At 36.1% G+C, this 20,435-nt stretch overlaps 1 protein-coding gene across 1 annotated transcript in view; it reads left to right on the top strand.

Annotated features, from left to right (window-relative positions):
• The window catches only part of TRPC5 (transient receptor potential cation channel subfamily C member 5), a 325,722-nt gene extending 310,706 nt beyond the window's left edge, over positions 1-15,016 (top strand). Inside the window, exons 8-11 of the mRNA XM_016119916.2 lie at positions 10,997-11,200; positions 11,433-11,474; positions 12,285-12,374; positions 14,160-15,016. Coding sequence (XP_015975402.2) covers positions 10,997-11,200; positions 11,433-11,474; positions 12,285-12,374; positions 14,160-14,849 — 1,026 coding nt within the window. The 3' untranslated portion in view covers positions 14,850-15,016. The remainder of the gene's footprint in view (positions 1-10,996; positions 11,201-11,432; positions 11,475-12,284; positions 12,375-14,159) is intronic.
• Positions 15,017-20,435: the final 5,419 nt, after the last annotated feature.

Below are 20,435 nucleotides of genomic sequence, written 5' to 3'. Positions count from 1 at the left end.
CTTTAGTTTATTTTTGTCTGGGAAGCTCTTTATCTGTCCCTCAACTCTAAATGATAGCTTTGCTGGATAAAGTATCCTTGGTTGTATATCTTGGGTCTTTATCCTGTTGAATATTTTTTTGCCAAGCCCTTCTGTCCTGCAAAGTTTCTTTAGATAAATCAACTGCCAGTCTTATGGGTGTTCCTTTAGAAGTAATTAACTGTTTTTCTTTTACTGCTTGTAATATTCTTTCTTTGCATTTAAACTTTGGCACTTGAATTGTGATGTGTCTTGGTGTGGGCCTCTTAGAATCCCTGATTTTTGCAATTCTCTGAGCTTCCTAGAGTTTTATGTCCATTTCCTTCACCAAGTTAGGGAAGTTTTCCATCATTATTTCTTCAAACAGTTGTTCAACATCTTGATTTTCTTTGGTTATGCTGATCAGACGTATATTTGGACCCTTAATAGTGGCCCATATGCTCCTTAAATTATTTCTTGCCATTCTGATTGTGTCCATGGTTTTCCTGTCCTCTAGATAGGACATTTGATCCTCTTCTTTATTCACTTTGTCTATTCTTTTGTTTATTCCATTTACTATACTTCTCATCTCAGATAATGTGTTCTTCATTTAAGACTGGTTCTATTTTATAATTTCCACTTCTATTTTTATGGGGTTTTTTTAAATCTCTTTGTTGAAGTTCTCACTGAACTTCATTGAACTTTATAGCCAGTGTTTTGAACTCTGCATCTGTTAGATTACTTGACTCCATTATATCTGGATGTCTGTTCTGTTCTCTCATATGGTTTCTGCTTCTTTGTCTTCCCATTTTGGCTGCCTTTCCATGTCTGTTTCTATGCACTAAGCAAAGTTTCTAAGTCTCCGGTCTTATTAGCGTGGATTTGTGAAGTAGGTGTCCAGTGGCACGGTCCTGAGAGGGGTTCAGCCGCAGGCCAAATTTAGCCCCCGCCTGTGCCCCTCCAAGTCCACCTGTTAAGATTCAGCAAGTAATCCCCAGATGTTATGCTTATAGTTTCCTCAAAAGGCCACACCAGAAACCGAGGCCAGCTGCCTCCACCAGCGTGAGTCTCAGCAAGGGGCACTTGACTTGTTGAGGATATACCTGGATGTGGCTTGGGTGGGGCTCAACGTGGGGTAGGCAGGGTTTCAGAGAATCTTCTGGGCAGAGCGACTTTTGTTATTCAGTTTGATGACCTCACAGCTATAGCGGTGCTGTGACCACACACTGGGAGTGGGGAGTATTCAACAGGGAACAATGGATACCGCTGGCACTTCTGTACCCAGCAAGCCTCGCCTTGGCCCTCACTCTGACAGTGTCTCCCTGTAAGTGCCTGGTGCCCTATGGGCACAGCTGAATTAGCTCTGGTGCTTATAGCGAGCGGGTCTGTCACCACGAAAATATACACGTGGATGTAGCCGCTTTATGAGGCCTGTGCCTCTGCCCCTGCTGCAGTCTCTGTCTCACTCAGCCGCTGGGGACCAGGTTGCCCCACATCCTCACTCTGTCCTACGTTCTGCCTTTGCAGAATGCTTTCTTGGATTTCTCCGTAATTGTATGTCTTATTCATCTAGATCCAGGCGATTATTTACTTGCTGCTGCTCCTTGATCCCATCACAACTTTGATTTGATCACCATAGGGATGAACAGAGCCTCTATCATCTACACCATTTTTTCCCCTCTCAGTTTTTGATTTTTTAAAGCCAATTTATTTATTTATTTATTTAGTTAGTTAGTTAGTTAGTTAGTTATATCTTTTTAACATTTTATTTGTTTATTTATTAACATTTTATTTATTTTCACCTCCTCCCTCCCCCATCTCCTCTGATAATCACTAGTCTATTGCCCATGTCCATGAGTCTTTGTTTGTCCTGCTCATTTGTTGCTTTTAGGTTTATATCCCACATATAAGTGATGTCATGTGATTTTCAACCTTTTCTGTCTGATTTATTTCGCTTAGCATGATTACCTGAAAGCCCATCCGTGTTGTCACGAATGACAGTATTTCATCTCTTCTTATGGCTGAGTAATATTCCATTGGATATATGTACCACAGCTTCTTTATCCAATCACCTATCGTAGGACACTTCGGTTGATTCCATGTCCTGGCCACTGTGAATAATGCTGCTATGAACATTGGCATGCAAATATGTTTTCTATGGGTTTCCAAGTCTTTGGGGTAAATACCCTGTAGAGGGATTACTGGATCATATGGAAGATCAATTCTTAGTTTTTTGAGGAACCTCCATACTGTTTTCCACAGTAGCTGTACCAATTTTCAGTCCCACCAGGAATGTATGAAGGTTCCTTTTTCTCTGCATCCTTTCCAACATTTGTTATTACTTCTCCAATTGATTATAGCCATTCTAACAGGTGTGAGATGGTATCTCATGCGGTTTTGATTTGCATTTCCTTAATAGTTAGTGATGTTGAGCATCTTTTCATACATATGTTGACAATCTATATGTCTTCTAGGGAGAAGTGTCTGTTTAGGTCATCTGCCCATTTTTTTATGGGATTTTTTTTTATTGTTATTGAGTTCTATGAATTCTTTGTATATTCTGAATATCAGGCACTTATCAGAGGCATTGCTTGCAAATATATTTTCCCATTCAGATGGCTGTCTCTTTACCTTGTTGACGGTTTCTTTTGCTGAGCAGAAGCCTTTTAGTTTGATGTAGTCTCATTCATTAATTTAAGCTTTTATTTCCCTGGCCTTTGAGTTCATTCATAAAATCCTCTTTAAATCCAAGGTCCTTTAGTTTAGTTCCTATGTTTTCTTCTATGCATTTTATTGCTTCAGGTCTAATATTCAGTTCCTTAATCCATTTTGACTTAATTTTGGTGTGTGGTGGTAGACAACGGACTAGTTTCATTCTTTTGCAGACAGCCTTCCAATTTTCCCAGCACCATTTATTGACAAGGCCTTCTTTTCTCCACTTTATATTTTTGGCATTTTTGTAAAAATTATTTGCCCGTATAAATATGGATTTACTTCTGGACTCTGTTCTGTTTCACTGGTCTGTGTGTCTGTTTTGCTGCCAGTACCGTGCTGTTTTGATTATCGTCGCTATGTAGTATAATTTTAAGTCTGGTAGCATGATGCCTCCAGCCTCATTCTTTCTTCTCAGGATGACTTTGGCAATTCAGGGTCTTTTATATTTCTATACAAATGTGATGATTTTTTTGTTCTATTTCTTTAAAAACATCAATGGGATTTTGATGGGCATTGCATTAAAGCTGTATAATGTTTAGGTAATAGGCTCATTTTAACTATGTTGATTCTTCCAATCCAAAAACATGGAATACCTTTCCATTTCTTTGTATCTTCTTCGATTTCTTTTAATAGGGTCTTATAGTTTTTATTATATAGGTCCTTCACATGTTTCGTTAAATTTATTCCTAGATATTTTATTCTTTTTGTCACAATTGCAAAAGGAATAATTTTTGCACTTCTTTTTCTGACACTTCCTTTTTAGAGTATAGGAATGCTATGGATAATTGAACGTTGATCTCGTATCCAGAAACTTTACTGTATTTGCTTATTGTTTCTAGTAGCGTTCTTGTGGAGCCTTTAGGGTTTTCTATATAGAGAATCATGTCATCCACAAATAGTGACAGTTTGACTTCTTTGTTTCCTATTTAGATGCCTTTTATGTCTTTCTCTTTTCTGATTGCATTCGCTAAGACAGCCAATTTTCTATTGAATAGCAGTGGCAATACTGGATAGCCTTGTCATGTTCCTGATCTTAGAAGGAAGGTTTGAGTTTTTCGCCATTTAGTATAGTATAATGTTGGCTGGGGGTTTGTCATAGATGACCTTTATTATGTTAACACCCTTTCCTTCTACACCGATTTTCTGAAGTGTTTTGATCATAAATGGATGCTGTATCTTGTCGAAGGCTTTTTATGCATCTGTTAATTATAATTCTTATTTTTTAATTTGTTTATGTGGTGTATCACATTGATCAATTTGCATATGTCGAACGACCCCTGTGCCCCTGGATGAAGCCCACTTGATCATGTTGTATAATCTTTTTACTATGTTGCTGTATTTGGTTCACTAGTACCTTATTTGGATTTTTGCATCTACATTCATGAGAGATATTAGTCTGTACTTTTCTTTTTGTGTGTGTTATCTTTACCAGGTTTGGGTATCAGGGTGATATTGGCCTCATAAAATGTGTTGGGAAATATTGCCTCCTCTTTAATTTTTTGGAAGAGTTTGAGGAGAATAGATATTAAATCTTTGAATGTTTGGTAGAATTCACTGGTGAAGCCATCTGATCCTGGACTTTTATTTTTTGGTAGGTTTTTTATAAATATTTTAATTTCCATACAGCTGATCAGTCTATTTAGATTTTCCAGTTCTTCTTGATTCGGTCTAGGAAGGTTGTATTTTTCTAAGTACTGGTCCATTTTTTCTAGGTTATTAAATTTGGTGTTATATACATTTTCATAATATTCTTGCATGATCCTTTGTATTTATGCTGTGTATGTCATAATTACCCCTCTTTGAGCCTTAATTTTGTTTATATTCTTTCTCTTTTTTCTTTAGAGAGTCTAGCCAGGGGGTTGTCAATTTTATTAACCTTATCGAAGAAACAGCTCTTTGTTACATTTATTTTTCAATTGTTTTTTTTGTTTTCAGTTTCATTTATATCTGCTCCAATTTTGATTATTTCTTTTTTTCTGCTGACTTTAGTCTCATTTGTTCTTCCTTTTCTAGTTTTTAAGATGAAGCATTAGGTTGCTTATTTGGGCTCATTCTTGTTTTTTAGAGATAGGTCTTTAATGATATGAACTTTCCTTTTCTGACCACCTTTGCCATGTCCCAAAAGTTTTTATATATTCTACTATCATTATCATTCATTTCTATGTATCTCTTGATCTCTCTTTTTATTTCTTTTCTGATCCAGTTATTCTTCAGTAGCATGTTGTTTAATCTCCACGTATTTTTGGTTCTTTCTGCTTTTTTTGTACAAGTCATCTCTAATTCAAAGCATTATGATTAGAGAATATGGTTGGTATGATTTCAAACCTCTTGTATTTGTTCAGGCTATCTCTGTGTTCCAGTATGTGGTCAATCTTTGAGAACATTCCATGTGCACTAGAGAAGAGTGTATAATTTGCTTCTTTGGGATGAAAGGCTCTGTAAATGTCAATTATGTCCAGTTGGTCTAATGTATCATTAAGTATGTTATTTCCTTATCTATTTTCTGTTTCGATGATCCATCCATATCTGATAGTGGGGTATTTAAGTCCCCTACTTCATAGTGTTTTTGTCTGTTTCTTCCTTTAGATATGTTAGTTATTCCTTTACATATTTCACGGCTCCCTGATACAGAGCATAGATATTAAGAATTGTTATGTCTTCTTGGTGCATGATTCCCTTTATCATATGAAGTGCCCCTCAATATCTTTCTTTACTTTTTTTATTTTGAAGTCTATTTCTTCTAATATTAGTACTGCTACTCCTGCTTTCCTCTGAATGCCATTTGCTTGAAATATCATTTTCCACCCATTCACTTTCATTCTATATTTGTCTTTGGAGTTGAGATGTGTCTCCTGGAGGCAGCATATGATTGGGTTTTTGTTTCTTGATTCATTCTGCAACTCTGTGCGTTTTTATTTGTGAGTTCAGTCCATTTCCATTTAGAGTGATTATTGGAATACGAGGTCTTCTTTTAGCCATTTTATCTTTTACTTTCTGGTAGCTCAGTGTTTCCATGTCTTCCTTGTCCTTGTGTGTCTGTTTTTTGTTTGTTTGGTTTTCATTGGGTTTTGTGGATTTTCCTACTGGTCCTTCTTGTTTTAAATTATATACTTCTGTTCCGAATCTTTGGTGTGTGGTTATCATTAAAAATATGTAAAGGATAGTTATACATACACAGTACTACATTTTCTTCTTTGCGTGCCTTATTTCCATTCACCTTTTCAAATTTGGATCTTTGAATCCTCCCCATTTTAGTCACTGTTGTCTAAATTTGTCCCTATATATGCTAAACATTCATTACTATCTTGCTATAGCAAATGTTTTCTTTTTAAAGCTTATAATTCCCTGTTCTTAGTAAGAGTGGCACTCCTCTGCTCTTATCAGACTACTAGCCACCTTACTACCAATTGTGTATTTCTTTTGTCATTTTTTAGCTGAGCTGACCCCATTCAGTTTTTCCTTAATGCAGGCTTTGTAGTGGAGAATTTTCTAAATTTTCATATATCTCAAAAGGTCTTTATTTCTCTTTCGTATTCAAAGGAGAGCTTTGCTGGATACATTATTCTTGGCTGGTAGTTCCTGTCATTTAATAGTTCGAATATTTCATTGCACTCCTTTCTGGCTTGTAAGGTTTGTGCTGAGAAGTCCAAAGATAATCTAATGGGTTTTCCTTTATGGGTTACCATCTTCTTTTCCCTGGTTGCCCTGCAAATTCTGTCTTTGTTTTTGATTTTTGATAATTTTAATACAATGTGACTTGGTGAAGGCCTTTTTGGGTTGAGATAATTGGGTGTTTTGTTGACTTCTAGAATTCCAAGCTCCATCTCATTCCTTAGATTTGGGAAATTCTCATCTACTATTTATCTGAAAATGCTTTCTAATCCCTGCTCCTTTTCCTTCCCTCCAAGAATGGCCATTATTCTTGTGTATCCTCTCCTGATGATATTAGCTAGTTCTTTAATTTCTCTTTCATTATTTTTCATTCTTTGGTTTCTCTCTTCTCCTTCTAATTTATTTCTAGATTTCTTGATGCTGGGAAATAGAGTCAATTTAGTCAACTCTATTTCCCAAGCTTGCTATTTCATTTTTCACCTCTTTCAGTGCTTTCTTCATCTCCAGTACTTCTATTTGGTTTTCTTTGAGGGTTTCAGTCTCCTTCTTAAAGAACTCATTCTGTTCATCTAGTTGTTTTCTCAATTCCTGGAATTGCTGATATGAATTATTTTGGATCTCACTGAGTTTTTTCAGAAGTACCATCCTGAATTCTCTGTCATTTAAGGTGCATATTTCTATGTCTGTAAACTTATTTTTTGGAGATTTTTCTCTTTATTTCTGAGATGCTTTGTCAACTTTGTTTTTCATGGTGTTTAATGGACTATTTTTCCATCTGGGCATTAATGGAAGTGTATTCTGTTTTTTTCCCCCCCAGAGAAAAGATTTAATATATAAATGTGTCTTTAGCCTCTTTCAAAGAAGGTGCTTTTCTTTCCTTTTCCAGTAGGTGGCTTCTAAGCCTCTTGGATTCCTGCTTTATATAGAGCCTTAATAATGCCTTTTTTCCTTCTTATAGATGTTTAATCACACTCACTACTCTCAGTCTCAATCTCTGTCCATGTTAGCAACAGTTTCAGTAGCATCTGCTCAAATTCTCCTAGGTCTCTGCAGTGTTCAGTCTTGGAGGATATACAAAGAGGAGCCCTCTGGGTTGAGGGATGGGCCTGCCTCTCAGACTCACAGTCTTGCAGCCGGGGCTGTTAATAATCAACTGTTGTTTCTCTGCCATCCATGCTTTTCTGCTGTCCCCACATCTCTGCTTTCTGCCCTGATGCCTGGGTACTGCCCCCAGCCACGTGGAGCTCACAGCTCTCCCAGTCAGGGCTGTTCAGAGAACCCATCACACTTTCTCTCTTCCCCCTCCTCCTGCAGGGAGCTCTGGCTGCAAGAGGCAGATTCTTTGTTTCTCTCAGCCTTCCAATTGACTCTCAAGGTTCTGACCTGTGGTAGGTCTTATGAGCAGATCCCACACTCAGTTGTGCTGGTGTGCGGTTTTGTTGTTTTTTTGTGTGTGAGTTTTAGAGGTTCAGCTTATTGTTGTTTCAAGTGGAGAGATCCAGGGACATCTCTCACTCTGCCATGTTTCTGATGTTGTCAAGTTTTATAGTTTTATCTCTTAAATTTAGTTCTGTGATCCATTTTGAGTTGAATTTTATATGTGGTGTGAGGTAATAGCCCAACTTCATTCTTCTGAATGCGGATATCCAGTAGTCCCAGCATACCCAACTGATATTTGACAAAAGTGCAGAAGCAATTCAATAAGGGACAATAGCCTTTTCAGCCAATGATAATTGGTCATCCATAGGCAAAAAAAAAAAAACAAATAAACTTCAGTATAAACTTCACACCTTATGCAAAAATTAACTCAATATGGATCATTGAACCAAATGTAAATCTTATAACTATAGAACTTATAGAGGAAAACATACGAGAAAATCTTCATGACCTTGGGTTAGGTAAAGAGGTCTTAGATATAACATCAAAAGCACAAACCATTAAAAATTTGATAAATTTGACTTCATCAAAATTAAAAGTTTGCTCTATGATTGGCACCATTAAGTAAATGGAAAGACAACATGCAGATTTAGAGAAAACATTTGCAAGTTACATTTCTGACAAAAAGTTAGTATCCAGATTATATTTTTTAAAAAAAACCCTCAAAATCCACCAGTAAGAAAAATAAATAAATAAAAATTGGCAAAGGATCTTAACAGACACTTCAACACAAAGGATATATAGATAGCAAGTAAACATATGAAAAGATGCTCAACATCATTAGCCACTTATGAAATGCAAATTAAAACCATAAGGAAAGCCCACTACTTCTCTCTTAGAATGGCTAAACTTTAAAACCCTGACAAGTGCTAAGGGGGATGCAGAGCAAGTGGTATGGGTGAATAAACAGTACAACCACTCTAGAAAAGTTTGTTAACTTATTATAAAGTTAAACTTATGTTTACCACATGACTCAGCCATACCTCTCCTAGATATTTAAGCTAGAGATATTAAACTTGTGTCACGCAAAACTCTATCATGAAAGTTCATAGCATTTATAATTATTAAAAACTGTAAATAACACAAATGTCCTTTAATGGATGAGTGAATAAACACTCTGTAGTACACATATATAGTGGAGAACTGCTCGGCAATAAAAAGGAACAGACTATTGATACATGCAAAAATGAGATGAATCTCAAAGATGCTAATGCTGAGTAAACTAAGCCAGTATCAAAGGTTATTTACTGTATAATTCCATTTATAGGACATTTTGTAAAGGGGAAACTACAGGGATGGATAATGGCATAGTAGTTGCCAGGGTTTAGAGGATGGGCAGAGCTAAATCACAAAGGAGCAAATGCTAGGGAAATTTGGGGGGGTGTTGGGATGATTTTGTGTCCTGATTGTGGTGGTGATCGCATTAGTCCAACCAGGTCTTAAAACTCCTAGAAATGAAATATATTTGCAAGCATTGCCTCTGATAAGAGCCTAATATCCAAAATATACAAAGAACTCATACAACTCAATAACAACAACAACAAAACAAACAACCCAATCAAAAAAGGGCAGAGGACCTGAACAGACACTTCTCCCTAGAGGACATACAAGTGGCCAACAAATATATGAAAAGATGCTCAGCATCACTAGCTATTAGGGAAATGCAAAATCAAAAACACAATGTGATATCATCTCACTCCTGTTAGAATAGCTATTATCAACAGGACAAGTGCTAACAAATGTTGGCGAGGATGTGGAGAAAAAGGAACCCTCATACACTGCTGGTGGGACTGCAAATTGGAACAACCACTATGGAAAACAGTATGGTGTTTCCTCGAAAAAACTAAGATGTGATTTACCATATGATCCAGTAATCCCTCTACTGGGTATTTACCCCAAAGACTTGAAAACTCATATAGAAAACATATTTGCACACCAATGTTCATAGCAGCATAATTCACAATGGTTAGGACATGGAGGCAAATGAAATGTCCTACAATAGATGATTAGATAAAGAAACTGTGGTACATATAGCCAATGGAATATTACTCAACCATAAGAAGAGACGAAGTACTGCCATTTGTGACAACTTGGATGGACCTCGAGATAATCATGCTAAGTGAAATAAGCCAGACAGAAAAAGTTGAAAATCACATGATATCATTTATATGTGGGATATAAACCTACAAGCAACAAATGAGCAGGACAAACAGAGTCTCATGGACATGGACAATAGACTAGTGGTTACCAGAGGGTAGGAGGGAGCAGGGAGGTAGAAGAAGTAAAAGGGGTCAAATATGTGGTGACAGAAAGAAATATAACTATAGGAGGGAAACACACAATGTTTATATATATATATATATATATATATATATATATATATATATATATATGTCTTAACGTGAAATTGAATGCCTGAAACTTACTGGATTTTGTTAATCAATGTCACTAAAAAAAAACCTTCTAGAACTGCACACCAATGTGTCTACATGAATGTGTGTATGTGTGTGTGTGTGTGTCTGTCTGCCTGTCTGTCTTGATTATGATGGTGATTACACAGGTACATACATTTGTGAAAATTCATCAAACACTTAAAATGAGTGAATCTTACTCTGTGTAAATCATACCTCAATAATGTTTATTTAAAAAAAAAAAGAAAGCCTCTCCACACCAATCCCACTCCTTAAAACTAACTACTGTTGATAGTTTAGTATGTACCTGTCTAGAACATGTAGGCATGTAAAGAAAGGGTTTTTCAACTGCATAAATGGAATCATTAAATACAATATATGTTGTTCTCTATGTTGCTTTTTCACTTATAGGTCTTGGAGGTTTTATAGATATATGGTCAAATGCTTATACACAATACATGTTTTATATATAAAGTGTCCATAGATATTTTAAATAGTTATATTTTAAGCCATTTTATGAATGTAACATCATTTAATTAACCATATAAATATCCACTGTTGGATATTTATATTGTTGCTGGATGTGTTGCTATTAACAAGCTGCAGTGCAATAATAAACAGCCTTATGCATACATCTTTTTGCAAGTGTATTGATAAGATAAATTTCTAAAAGTAGGATTACTGGATCATAGCGTATGTGTAATTTAATTTTTATAGCTACGAACAGATTGCCTTCTATAGAAGCAAGGTAGAAGTTTTAGAATTTAACATGGGTGCATTTTGGAGTTTCCCATCCCAAATTCATGAACTTCTCTATTTCATAGGATCATGCAGATATTGAGTGGAAATTTGCAAGAACAAAGCTCTGGATGAGTTACTTTGATGAAGGAGGCACCTTGCCACCTCCTTTTAACATCATCCCCAGTCCCAAGTCATTTTTGTACCTCGGTAACTGGTTCAACAACACCTTCTGCCCCAAAAGAGACCCTGATGGTAGACGGAGAAGACACAACTTGAAAAGCTTCACAGTAAGGCTTTTAAAAAGTATTTCTCTTTAAACAAAACCATTTCCTACCTTCCCTTATTTGTAATGCTCCCCATCTTAAACATCATACAATCACTCCAACCTAAAATGTTCTGGGGCTTCGTTAGGCAGGAACTCCTATGTCATTCTCTAGTCCTAATATTTAGAAATACATTTGGGTAGATGGATTGCTGAGACACTGATGATGTAACCTCTCTGTCCATTTTTAATTACAGGAACGCCATGCTGACAGCCTGATACAGAATCAACATTATCAGGTAAAGCTTCTTCACAGAGACTAAGCACAATAGTTCTTGGTCAGTTGTGTGACCTTGGACAAGTCACTTAACCTCACTGATCCTCGGTTTCCTCAACTGTAAAATGGGGATAATAAAACTTAACTCACGGTGTTGTGAGAATTGAGTGGTAAGTATGTATGTACAATTGTGTGTGTGTTTGTGGTGGACACAGTACCTGACACATTACATTAAGTGGTAGCTATCATCATCACTATTACTAATACAAAGCATAGTGACCATGTATGTGCCATTCTTAGGAAGCTAAGTAAAAAGAGGTCATCCCTGTAAAGGATAAATGTAGATTGACTCTCAGAAAAATATCTTGATTATGTAATTAGTGGGCATTGAAATCAGCAGACTTCGTGATACTGAAGAATGACTTTCTTAACTTTATAAAAGGGGAGGAAAACCTCATCTTACTAGGAAAGTTAAAGTTTAATCCAGCCTAAAGGGAAAGGATATTGACTATGACTGTTCAAGGATTTTTCCATTCTCATTATTCTATAAATGTGAATACATGTTCACCTTATGCTTGGGTGGAAAATTTTCCTTTTGGGTGAATTTGTTATTGCTGGCTCACTCTGCCACGACATTTGAACACATAATAATTCTTCATTTAGCCAGTGGACTAAACTAGGGTTTTGCAGAAAATGTCTAGATCCTGGGAGGATTTTCTATTGCAAAGGCCATCTAAGTATTTTATTTCTTGTGTATGATTTTTTTTTATTTTACTGAGAGCCCAAGAAGGAAACTGAATGCCTCTTTATGTTTTTTTTCTTTTAATTCTAGGAAGTTATCAGGAATTTGGTCAAAAGATATGTGGCTGCTATGATAAGAAATTCCAAAACAAATGAGGGACTAACAGAGGAGAATTTTAAGGTAATTTCGTCATGAAGTGGTTTAATTTCTTATTTCACACTTGTTAAGCATTATTTAATCTTCATGGTGTTTGTAGTTTCTGGTGATGGAATTTCAACTGCCTATAATACAGCAAAACCAGCTACAACTTTTTATTCTCTTAGAATAGTCTGTCATTCAATAGATGGAGAGATTTCACCAATGTCTGTCACCACAATCAACTTTATGAATGAAAGAATCTGCCCTATGCATTCTTTTCATACTCTGGGTATTTCTTAGTGTGGTAATTGAGTGCTTTAAATGATGTAGTAAGGATGTGTGGTGAGGGGCAAAATAGCAAAGGGAAGATGCCTGAAGATTTAAAGGCCCTCTTTACTTAAAAAAATATAAGATAAAGACCAAAAATCTATTATTAAATCTAAGATTTAAGAAATCCTACCATTAAACATTCTCCTAATATAGCACTAGCCTAAAACAGAGGTTCTCAACCAGGGGCAATTTTGGTCTCCAGGGAACATTTAGCAATGTCTGGAGATATTTTTGGTTATCACACTGAGACATGTGTGCTATTGGCATCTAGTGGGGGTAGAGACTAGAGTTGCTACAAAACCTCCTACAATGCACAGGATAGCCCTTACAAAAAAGAATTATCCAGCTCAACATGTTAAGTGATTGAGAAACCCTAAGCTAGAATAAATGAAGGAACATAGGAAGGTCATTATCCTAATCCACCAACATAACTCATTTATTGAGGGCCTGCTATGTGCCAAGCACTCACTAGGTGCTGAGGTACAGTGGTGAGTAAGATATAGCCAACCCCTACTCTCATGGAGTGACACACCAACAATAATAGAAGGTAACAATTGAGTGTTCTAACAGGTTAAACACTAGGTGATGTGGAGAAACAAAGATGAGGGACACTCGACTGGGACTTGGGGAGTCAGGGCAGGTTTTCCAAAGGAAGCAGTGTTTTAAGCTGAGGCTTGAAGGAGGAGCCCGATAAAGTAAAGTTGAGAAGAAGCATATTCTACACAGAGAATAGCACAGGTAAAGGCCTACAGGCAAGAGAGACTATGTCTATACAGGCAGATAGTAGAGAGCTTGGGGAGAGTAGGAAGAAATGAAATCAGAGAAATAAACAGATGTCAGGCCTTGTCGTCTGTGGTATGGGGTTTCTACTTTTTCTTAAGGTCAGTCACAAGTTATTAAAGAGTTTTAAGCAAGGGAATGACATGGTCAGATTTAAGCTTTTAAAAGGTGATTTTTAAAGGAACAATTTAGTATCTTGGCAGCCAGTTAGAGATAGAAGACATTTCATAGGGACTTAAATGAATAGGGTCCCTCTCCCAAAATAGCAGCCTCATCATCTGACACATTCCACTTCCCTAGGGTTTTGTTTTGTTTCGTTTTTTGTTTGTTTGTTTATAATATTCTTTAGAGTCCTAAAAGCTTTTCCTCTTCAGGAGCCCTGTTATATAAAGACATGTATACCTATGAGAGCCAGTGCCCTAAGCTAATACTTTGTTAGTTAATGCTTTGCCATGGGGTTAGTCTGCTGGTGTGCTCCCGATTTGGAGGTTCTGGAATCAACTTTACCAATCACACAATTTTTCTAACAGCCAACGCTGCCCACAGATTTATTACCATTTTTTTTCTTGTGCTAGAATAATGGGAGTTTTTTTTCTGGTAGTTCATGCACTTTGTGATTTGCTATTAGGCAAAACATGGAACATTCCAAAGGATACCCAATGTGCCTATTTTTAACTAAAGACCAAGCTTAATGTAATGTCTTTTCTCTTGCCCTAGGAATTAAAGCAGGACATCTCTAGCTTTCGATATGAAGTGCTTGACCTCTTAGGAAATAGGAAACACCCAAGGAGAAGCTTTTCTACCAGCAGCCCTGAACTCTCTCAGAGGGATGATACCAATGATGGCAGTGGTGGGGCTCGGGCCAAATCCAAGAGTGTCTCTTTCAATTTAGGCTGCAAGAAAAAGGCCTGCCATGGGCCACCTCTCATCAGAACCATGCCAATAGATAGTGGTACCCAAGGGAAGCCAAAAGCTGAATCATCAAGCAAATGCTCCTTCATGGGTCCTTCTCTCAAGAAACTGGGTTTCCTATTCTCCAAGTTTAACGGTCATATGCCTGAACCCAGTTCAGAACCAATGTACACAATTTCTGATGGAATCATTCAGCAGCACTATATGTGGCAAGACATTAGATATTCTCATATGGAGAAAGGGAAGGCAGAAGCTTGTTCTCAAAGTGAAATTAACCTCAGTGAGGTAGAATTAGGTGAAACCCAGGGTGCTGCTCAGAGCAGTGAATACCCTCTAGCCTGTTCCAGCTCTCTTCACTGTGCATCCAGCATCTGCTCAAATTCTAAACTTTTAGACTCCTCAGAGGATGTATTTGAAACTTGGGGAGAAGCTTGTGACCTGCTCATGCACAAATGGGGTGATGGACAGGAAGAACAAGTTACGACTCGGCTCTAAGTCAAGCACTTTTCACTGTTCTGGAACTCAGCAGAAAATTTGTAATTTCCTTGCTCTCAGAGATGACATAGAGTATGATTTCCTCACTGCCCTCACCCGCAGAAAGGAGAGTGAAACTTCTATTATTTTCACTCTTTTATAACCTCATTCTCCATTTTTTTATTTTGTCATTGATATTATTATTATTCTATTATTATTATTATTATTATTATTATTATTATTATTAATTTGCTTTTAAGTGTTTATGCCTATAAACACTAAGTCCATTTTACAGCCAACCAAAGGGGTGCGTGCCCCTAATCAGCAGAGGTGCGGTTGGGTGCTTAACCCTTTGGTTTTGCTTTTCTTACACTTGCCTCCTTGAAGTTCCAGGTGCCACTTTGCTACTGTTGCCGTTGCACAGATTCTTGACCCTCCTCCTCTAGATCTCACACCATTTCCTCACAGGGCTGAGGGATGTGTTCAGATAGGGCAAACTAACCTGCCTATCTTAGTTACGTTTCAGTGCTCCACGCTGCCCATTCTGGTTCAATGAACAGCATCAAAGGGAGACTGAACAGCCTGCAAAGACTTATCAGCTTGTGGTTTCTAGGTATAACTGGCCTTTTTGTTGTTTTTGTTTTTAAACACTGTAACTTCTCCTTATCATGGGGCTGTTGATGTTTTTGTTTCTTAAAGATGTGTTAGTGTCTTAATGTATGCCAATGAATATTTACCCCACAGTATATGTCATATCTAATAAGTTAGTGAATTCCTTTCCTGTGTTTGTGTATTTCAGTTGTTACTACATTTTAAAATTTGATAGTATCGAAATTAATATTTAGAATATGTACTGTTTTTAAAAACTTCTACTACACTCTAACCAATATTCACTACATCTCATACATTGGCAAGAAAAAATAATTAGCTGGTATGTTTATAGGGTCCTATCTACTGTTAATAGTTTTAATCCTCATTGCTACTGAAAAAGCATTTCTAAAATAAAAGCCTGGTTTTTGAAAATATTTTTTAACAGCAAAATGACATCTTGTTAAGGTGTCAAAATTTGAAAGAACATCTTAATTTTAATGAATTGCTTTCTGATTAAAAAACAACACAACAATTTTAGGTCTAAATAACCTCTGATTCAGGTTATAGTTTTCATATTCACTGGGGTCAATGGAATTTCATGTGTAAACTTATGTTAGATATATAACAACAATCCTAGTGAGTTCACGGAATTATAAACATGACCCAAATTCTACTGTCTTCAAAGAAAGTTGCATTTATGCATCCAAACAAATTATTTTCCACAGCTTAAGAGGACCTCATTAGAATATAAACATGCAGGTTAAAAAATGAAGTCAATAATACATATGGTCATATTAGACCCAAGAACCACCTGATGATAACCTGCTGAACAAGGGTAGTTTTTAACAACGCTAGCACAAAGGTATCCCCAATTTATTCTAACAAATGACCTGAAAGAGCTCTAGGTCTGGGTCCAGGAGTTTAACAGTGCATAAGCTCAGAAAACTAAGAGTTAGTTAGATGTCACCCTGTTCTTGTAAATGCCAATAGCAATAGGAATCCATCTAAATTCTTATGTGTACTTTCTGGTAAAAGCAAGTGAAATGTATTTTTTTAAAAAAATGCAAATATACCTCCAAAATAGCTTTTGACAGTGCAGTTTCTGTTATTCAATTTGATTCCCATTTCCAGCTCTAGCTTCGGTGACTGATAGTCAAAATATTCGACATAAAGAAGAGACAAATTTGGGGGAAGGGAGAGAGAACAGGAGGAACTGTTGAAGAATAAAGCTCAGATTTAGAGAGAAGTGATCAAAAGAATAAGCTGCATCAAGAGCCATTTGGCAAAAGATGGTCCCAAAATAACTCCTTGATCATATCTGAAGTGATCATTTACTCAAATCCAACTTCCCTCCTGCTTTGCTAAGTGGGACTGTCATAAATGGCCCTGACATCTGTAACAGGTTACTTTCAAGAAGGGAGGTTTCTAAAGTTACATATTCAGCTTTCCCAACTATCAAACTTACTTTGAATAATAAATAGAACCCGGAATACATTCCTAACTCATACTGATGGCACCAAAAACCAATTCATGGCTCTGTTTTATTAAAAGAAAAATATACATCTTTTTCACAAATGCATGTACTTGTGATAACCTTGTTCTGGCACTTACTTTATCAGTTTGTAAGAAAACAAGAGTAGTCAGACAAATATCCATGCTCCAAAATACAGTCTTCTCTGTTATGTTCTAAAGAGAGAATATGTATCAATCATAGTAGCCAATCACTACCTACTGAAAGAAACCAGTGTCACATTTCATGGACAGTACATTCCTTTTCAGATCTTCTGAGTTAATGGCTTTGTGACTTAGCTTTAAAACTTCACTGGCTATGTTTAGGCCCAGCTATGTTCGGGATTGAGGCCAGTTAGCTGTTAAAGTTAAACAGCTATTACCTTAACTTCCATGTTGGTGACATCAACATTTTTATTAGCTCTAAGCAGAAAGCAGGAAGGCAAAGAGATCTGTGCTTACCTCTCTACCCTCCGGATCAGCTACTGTCAAGAAAGTTACTTCAAATCAAATGCTTAAGTATGTCCTCTGACCCTAGGGAAGGTATAAGCCAACATAAGAGTAAATTTATAAACATAAAAAAATTAGAGCTAAAAGAAAACCTTAGAGAAGATCTACTCTATTCCAAACTCTTATTTTACAAATAGAATAAGAAAGAAAGAAAGAAAGAAAGAAAGAAAGAAAGAAAGAAAGAAAGAAAGAAAGAAAGAAAGAAAGAAAGAAAGAAAGAAAAAAGAAAAGAAAGAAAGAAAGAAAGAACGAACAGAAGCCTAGAGGATAATGACTTGTTCAGGACACAAAGCCAATCAATAAACTCAAATCTTCTTGATCATAGAAATAAGACATTTATTATTAAGCATATACCTATTATACATACGAGATGTGAAAATGGAATGGCCACTATAGATACTTTTGTTCATTTGCTCAAAATGCTGTGAATACCTCAAATTTCAGACTGACATATTTACAAAGAAAGTTAAAAATGTACTCCAAAGTCAAAAATAAATGGGACAAGAATCATATACTATTTATCCAAATATCTATACCATGGTTCACTTCTATTACTGTTGGCTTTCTTATCACGTCTAGACACATACATTCATTTGATTCCATCATAATTACAGTAAAGTCTCCCTTATAATTAGTAAGGGTAATAGTATTACAAAGAAAATGTCTGTGTTATATTAGAAGATGACCATTGTTGAAGTATCTCCTCCACTTCTAGCTTTAATTCCAGTGGAGTACAGACAGAGGAAAGATTCCAAATTAAAAATCATCACTTTCGATATACTACAAATTTTACAGCTAAGTCCAAAACATTTAAACATCTGTCTGCAATTTAAGAACTTTTAAAAAGTCCTCTACCTTTTGGATGACTTAAATTATAAATACCTTTTCAATAAGAACTTCATATTTCTTATGAAGCAGTGCAAACTCTTCCCTGTAAATTTTATTGAAAATCTGAGTTGACAACCTCAGCCAGAAAATAACTGTTTGATGTTCATATTACTTTGTGAAATAAGACTCAAGTGGTGTTTTGACCAAGAGTTTAAGTTGTCCAGACCTTGGTTTGTTAAACTGTCAGGTATAAAGTAGTTGATTTGGGCAGACATTCTTTTCTGTTTAAAAGTACGTAAGAAAAATTGATATTATTTTGGTAATCAAATTATCAAAACAGTGCTAGTAAGCAGATTGCTTGTACAGACATAGCCAATATAAGTTGGTGTAATTGTTAGAATCATTTAAATAACCTTTTCATGCCTACTTGTCTGCTCCCTCCAACCCCAATCTGCAGTTTTGCCTCAAATATATGGGTATTTTAGATTGTTTCTTTGGCTTGTTTTATCTAGACAATTGTTCCAAAACACACTTTGTTGGTGTAGAGCCACTGGGAACTAAGTATCCCAATTCAATGTGAGCATTACTTTAATACAGAGAAATGTTATTTCTATTATATTTCTAATGACCTTTTTTCATCACTTTTTCCAACAGCTGTTAGGGCTTGCATTACTTTCTGGGAGATCTTCGTAAAAGTGAGACCCTTGTCTGTGTTCACACACATACACACATGCAAAGAAACTTAATACCATTTGACTGCTCAAGCCTTAGCCCTTCATCTCTCTTGATAATTACTAGATCATTTTGAAGGGAGGACAAGAAGATAACTTCAATGGAAAAAACTTTGAGATGTGGTGAGAAATTGCTAAAGTGAACTGCCACCAAGGAATACATTGTAGCACAACTCTTAATATTAGAGCCGTCAGGATTTGGGTTTCTGGTTTGAAGAAAATATTAAGCATTTAGGTCAGAAGTAAATAACCTAACATAAAAATAAAAATATACATTTTTGGTGAATTAAGTCTACTTCAGATTTACTTCACACTTAAGATATTACTAATCATACGCTGTTATGTAGCTTAGGATTTCCATCTATACACTGCATAGTGGTTCAGAGAAGATGCTGGTAGATGGTTTTGAGAGCTTTACTTTTAAGGAATGGAAACAAGAGTTAATCACTGGAATGATATAGGCAGCAGGCTAATATGTCCTAGCATTTTTAAATTCATTGTTTTATTCTCACACTGTAGTGGATTTGTCTGAGTCGTGTGTGGTATCTGAGAGACATGTACCTATTAAGAATTATATTTAAATATGAAATTAAGTGGATTGACCTTATGCTAACAGCTAGTTTTTTTAAATTATTTTTCAATTACAGTTGACATTCAATATTGTTTTAGTTTCAGGTGTACAGCATAGTGAGTAGACATTTATATAATTTACAAAGTGATTCCCTCTTATTAGTCTAGTACCCACCTGGCACTATACATGGGTATTACAATATTATTGACTATATTCTCTGTGCTGTACTTTACATCCCCATGACTTTTTTGAACTACCAATTTGTACTTAATTCCTTCACTCATCCCCCAAACCCCCTCTCATCTAGCAACTATCAATTTGTTCTCAGTAACTAGGAGTGTTTTTTTGTTGTTGTTCATTTTAGGTTCTACATTCTAGATTCTGAGATCATACAGTATTTTTCTGTCTTCACTTAGCATAAACCATCTAGGTCCATCTATGTTGTCATAAATGGTAAGGTTTCATTTTTTATGGCCAAGTAATATTCCATTGTATATATGTATCACTTCTTTATCCAGTCATCTATGGATGGGCACTTAGGTGGCTTCCATATCATGGCTATTGTAAATAGTGCTGCAGTGGACATCTTTTCAAATTAATGTTTTGGATTTCTTCAGATATATATCCAGAAGTGAAATCAGTGAATCATAAGGTAGTTCTTTTTACTTTTTTGAGGAACCTCCATGCTGTTTTCCATAGTGGTTGCACCAATTTGCAATCCCACCAACTGTGTACAAGGATTCCCTTTTCTCCACATCCTCACCAAAACTTGTTTGATTTTTGATGATAGCCATTTTTCTGAGGTGATCTCATTTTGGTTTTAATTTACATTTCTCTGATGATCAGTGATCCTGAGCATATTTTCAT

The sequence above is a fragment of the Rousettus aegyptiacus genome, unplaced genomic scaffold (genome assembly GCF_014176215.1).
Source record: "Rousettus aegyptiacus isolate mRouAeg1 unplaced genomic scaffold, mRouAeg1.p scaffold_m13_p_9, whole genome shotgun sequence".
In the NCBI taxonomy this organism is placed as follows: domain Eukaryota; kingdom Metazoa; phylum Chordata; class Mammalia; order Chiroptera; family Pteropodidae; genus Rousettus; species Rousettus aegyptiacus.
This window is presented reverse-complemented; position numbering and strand designations above follow the sequence as displayed.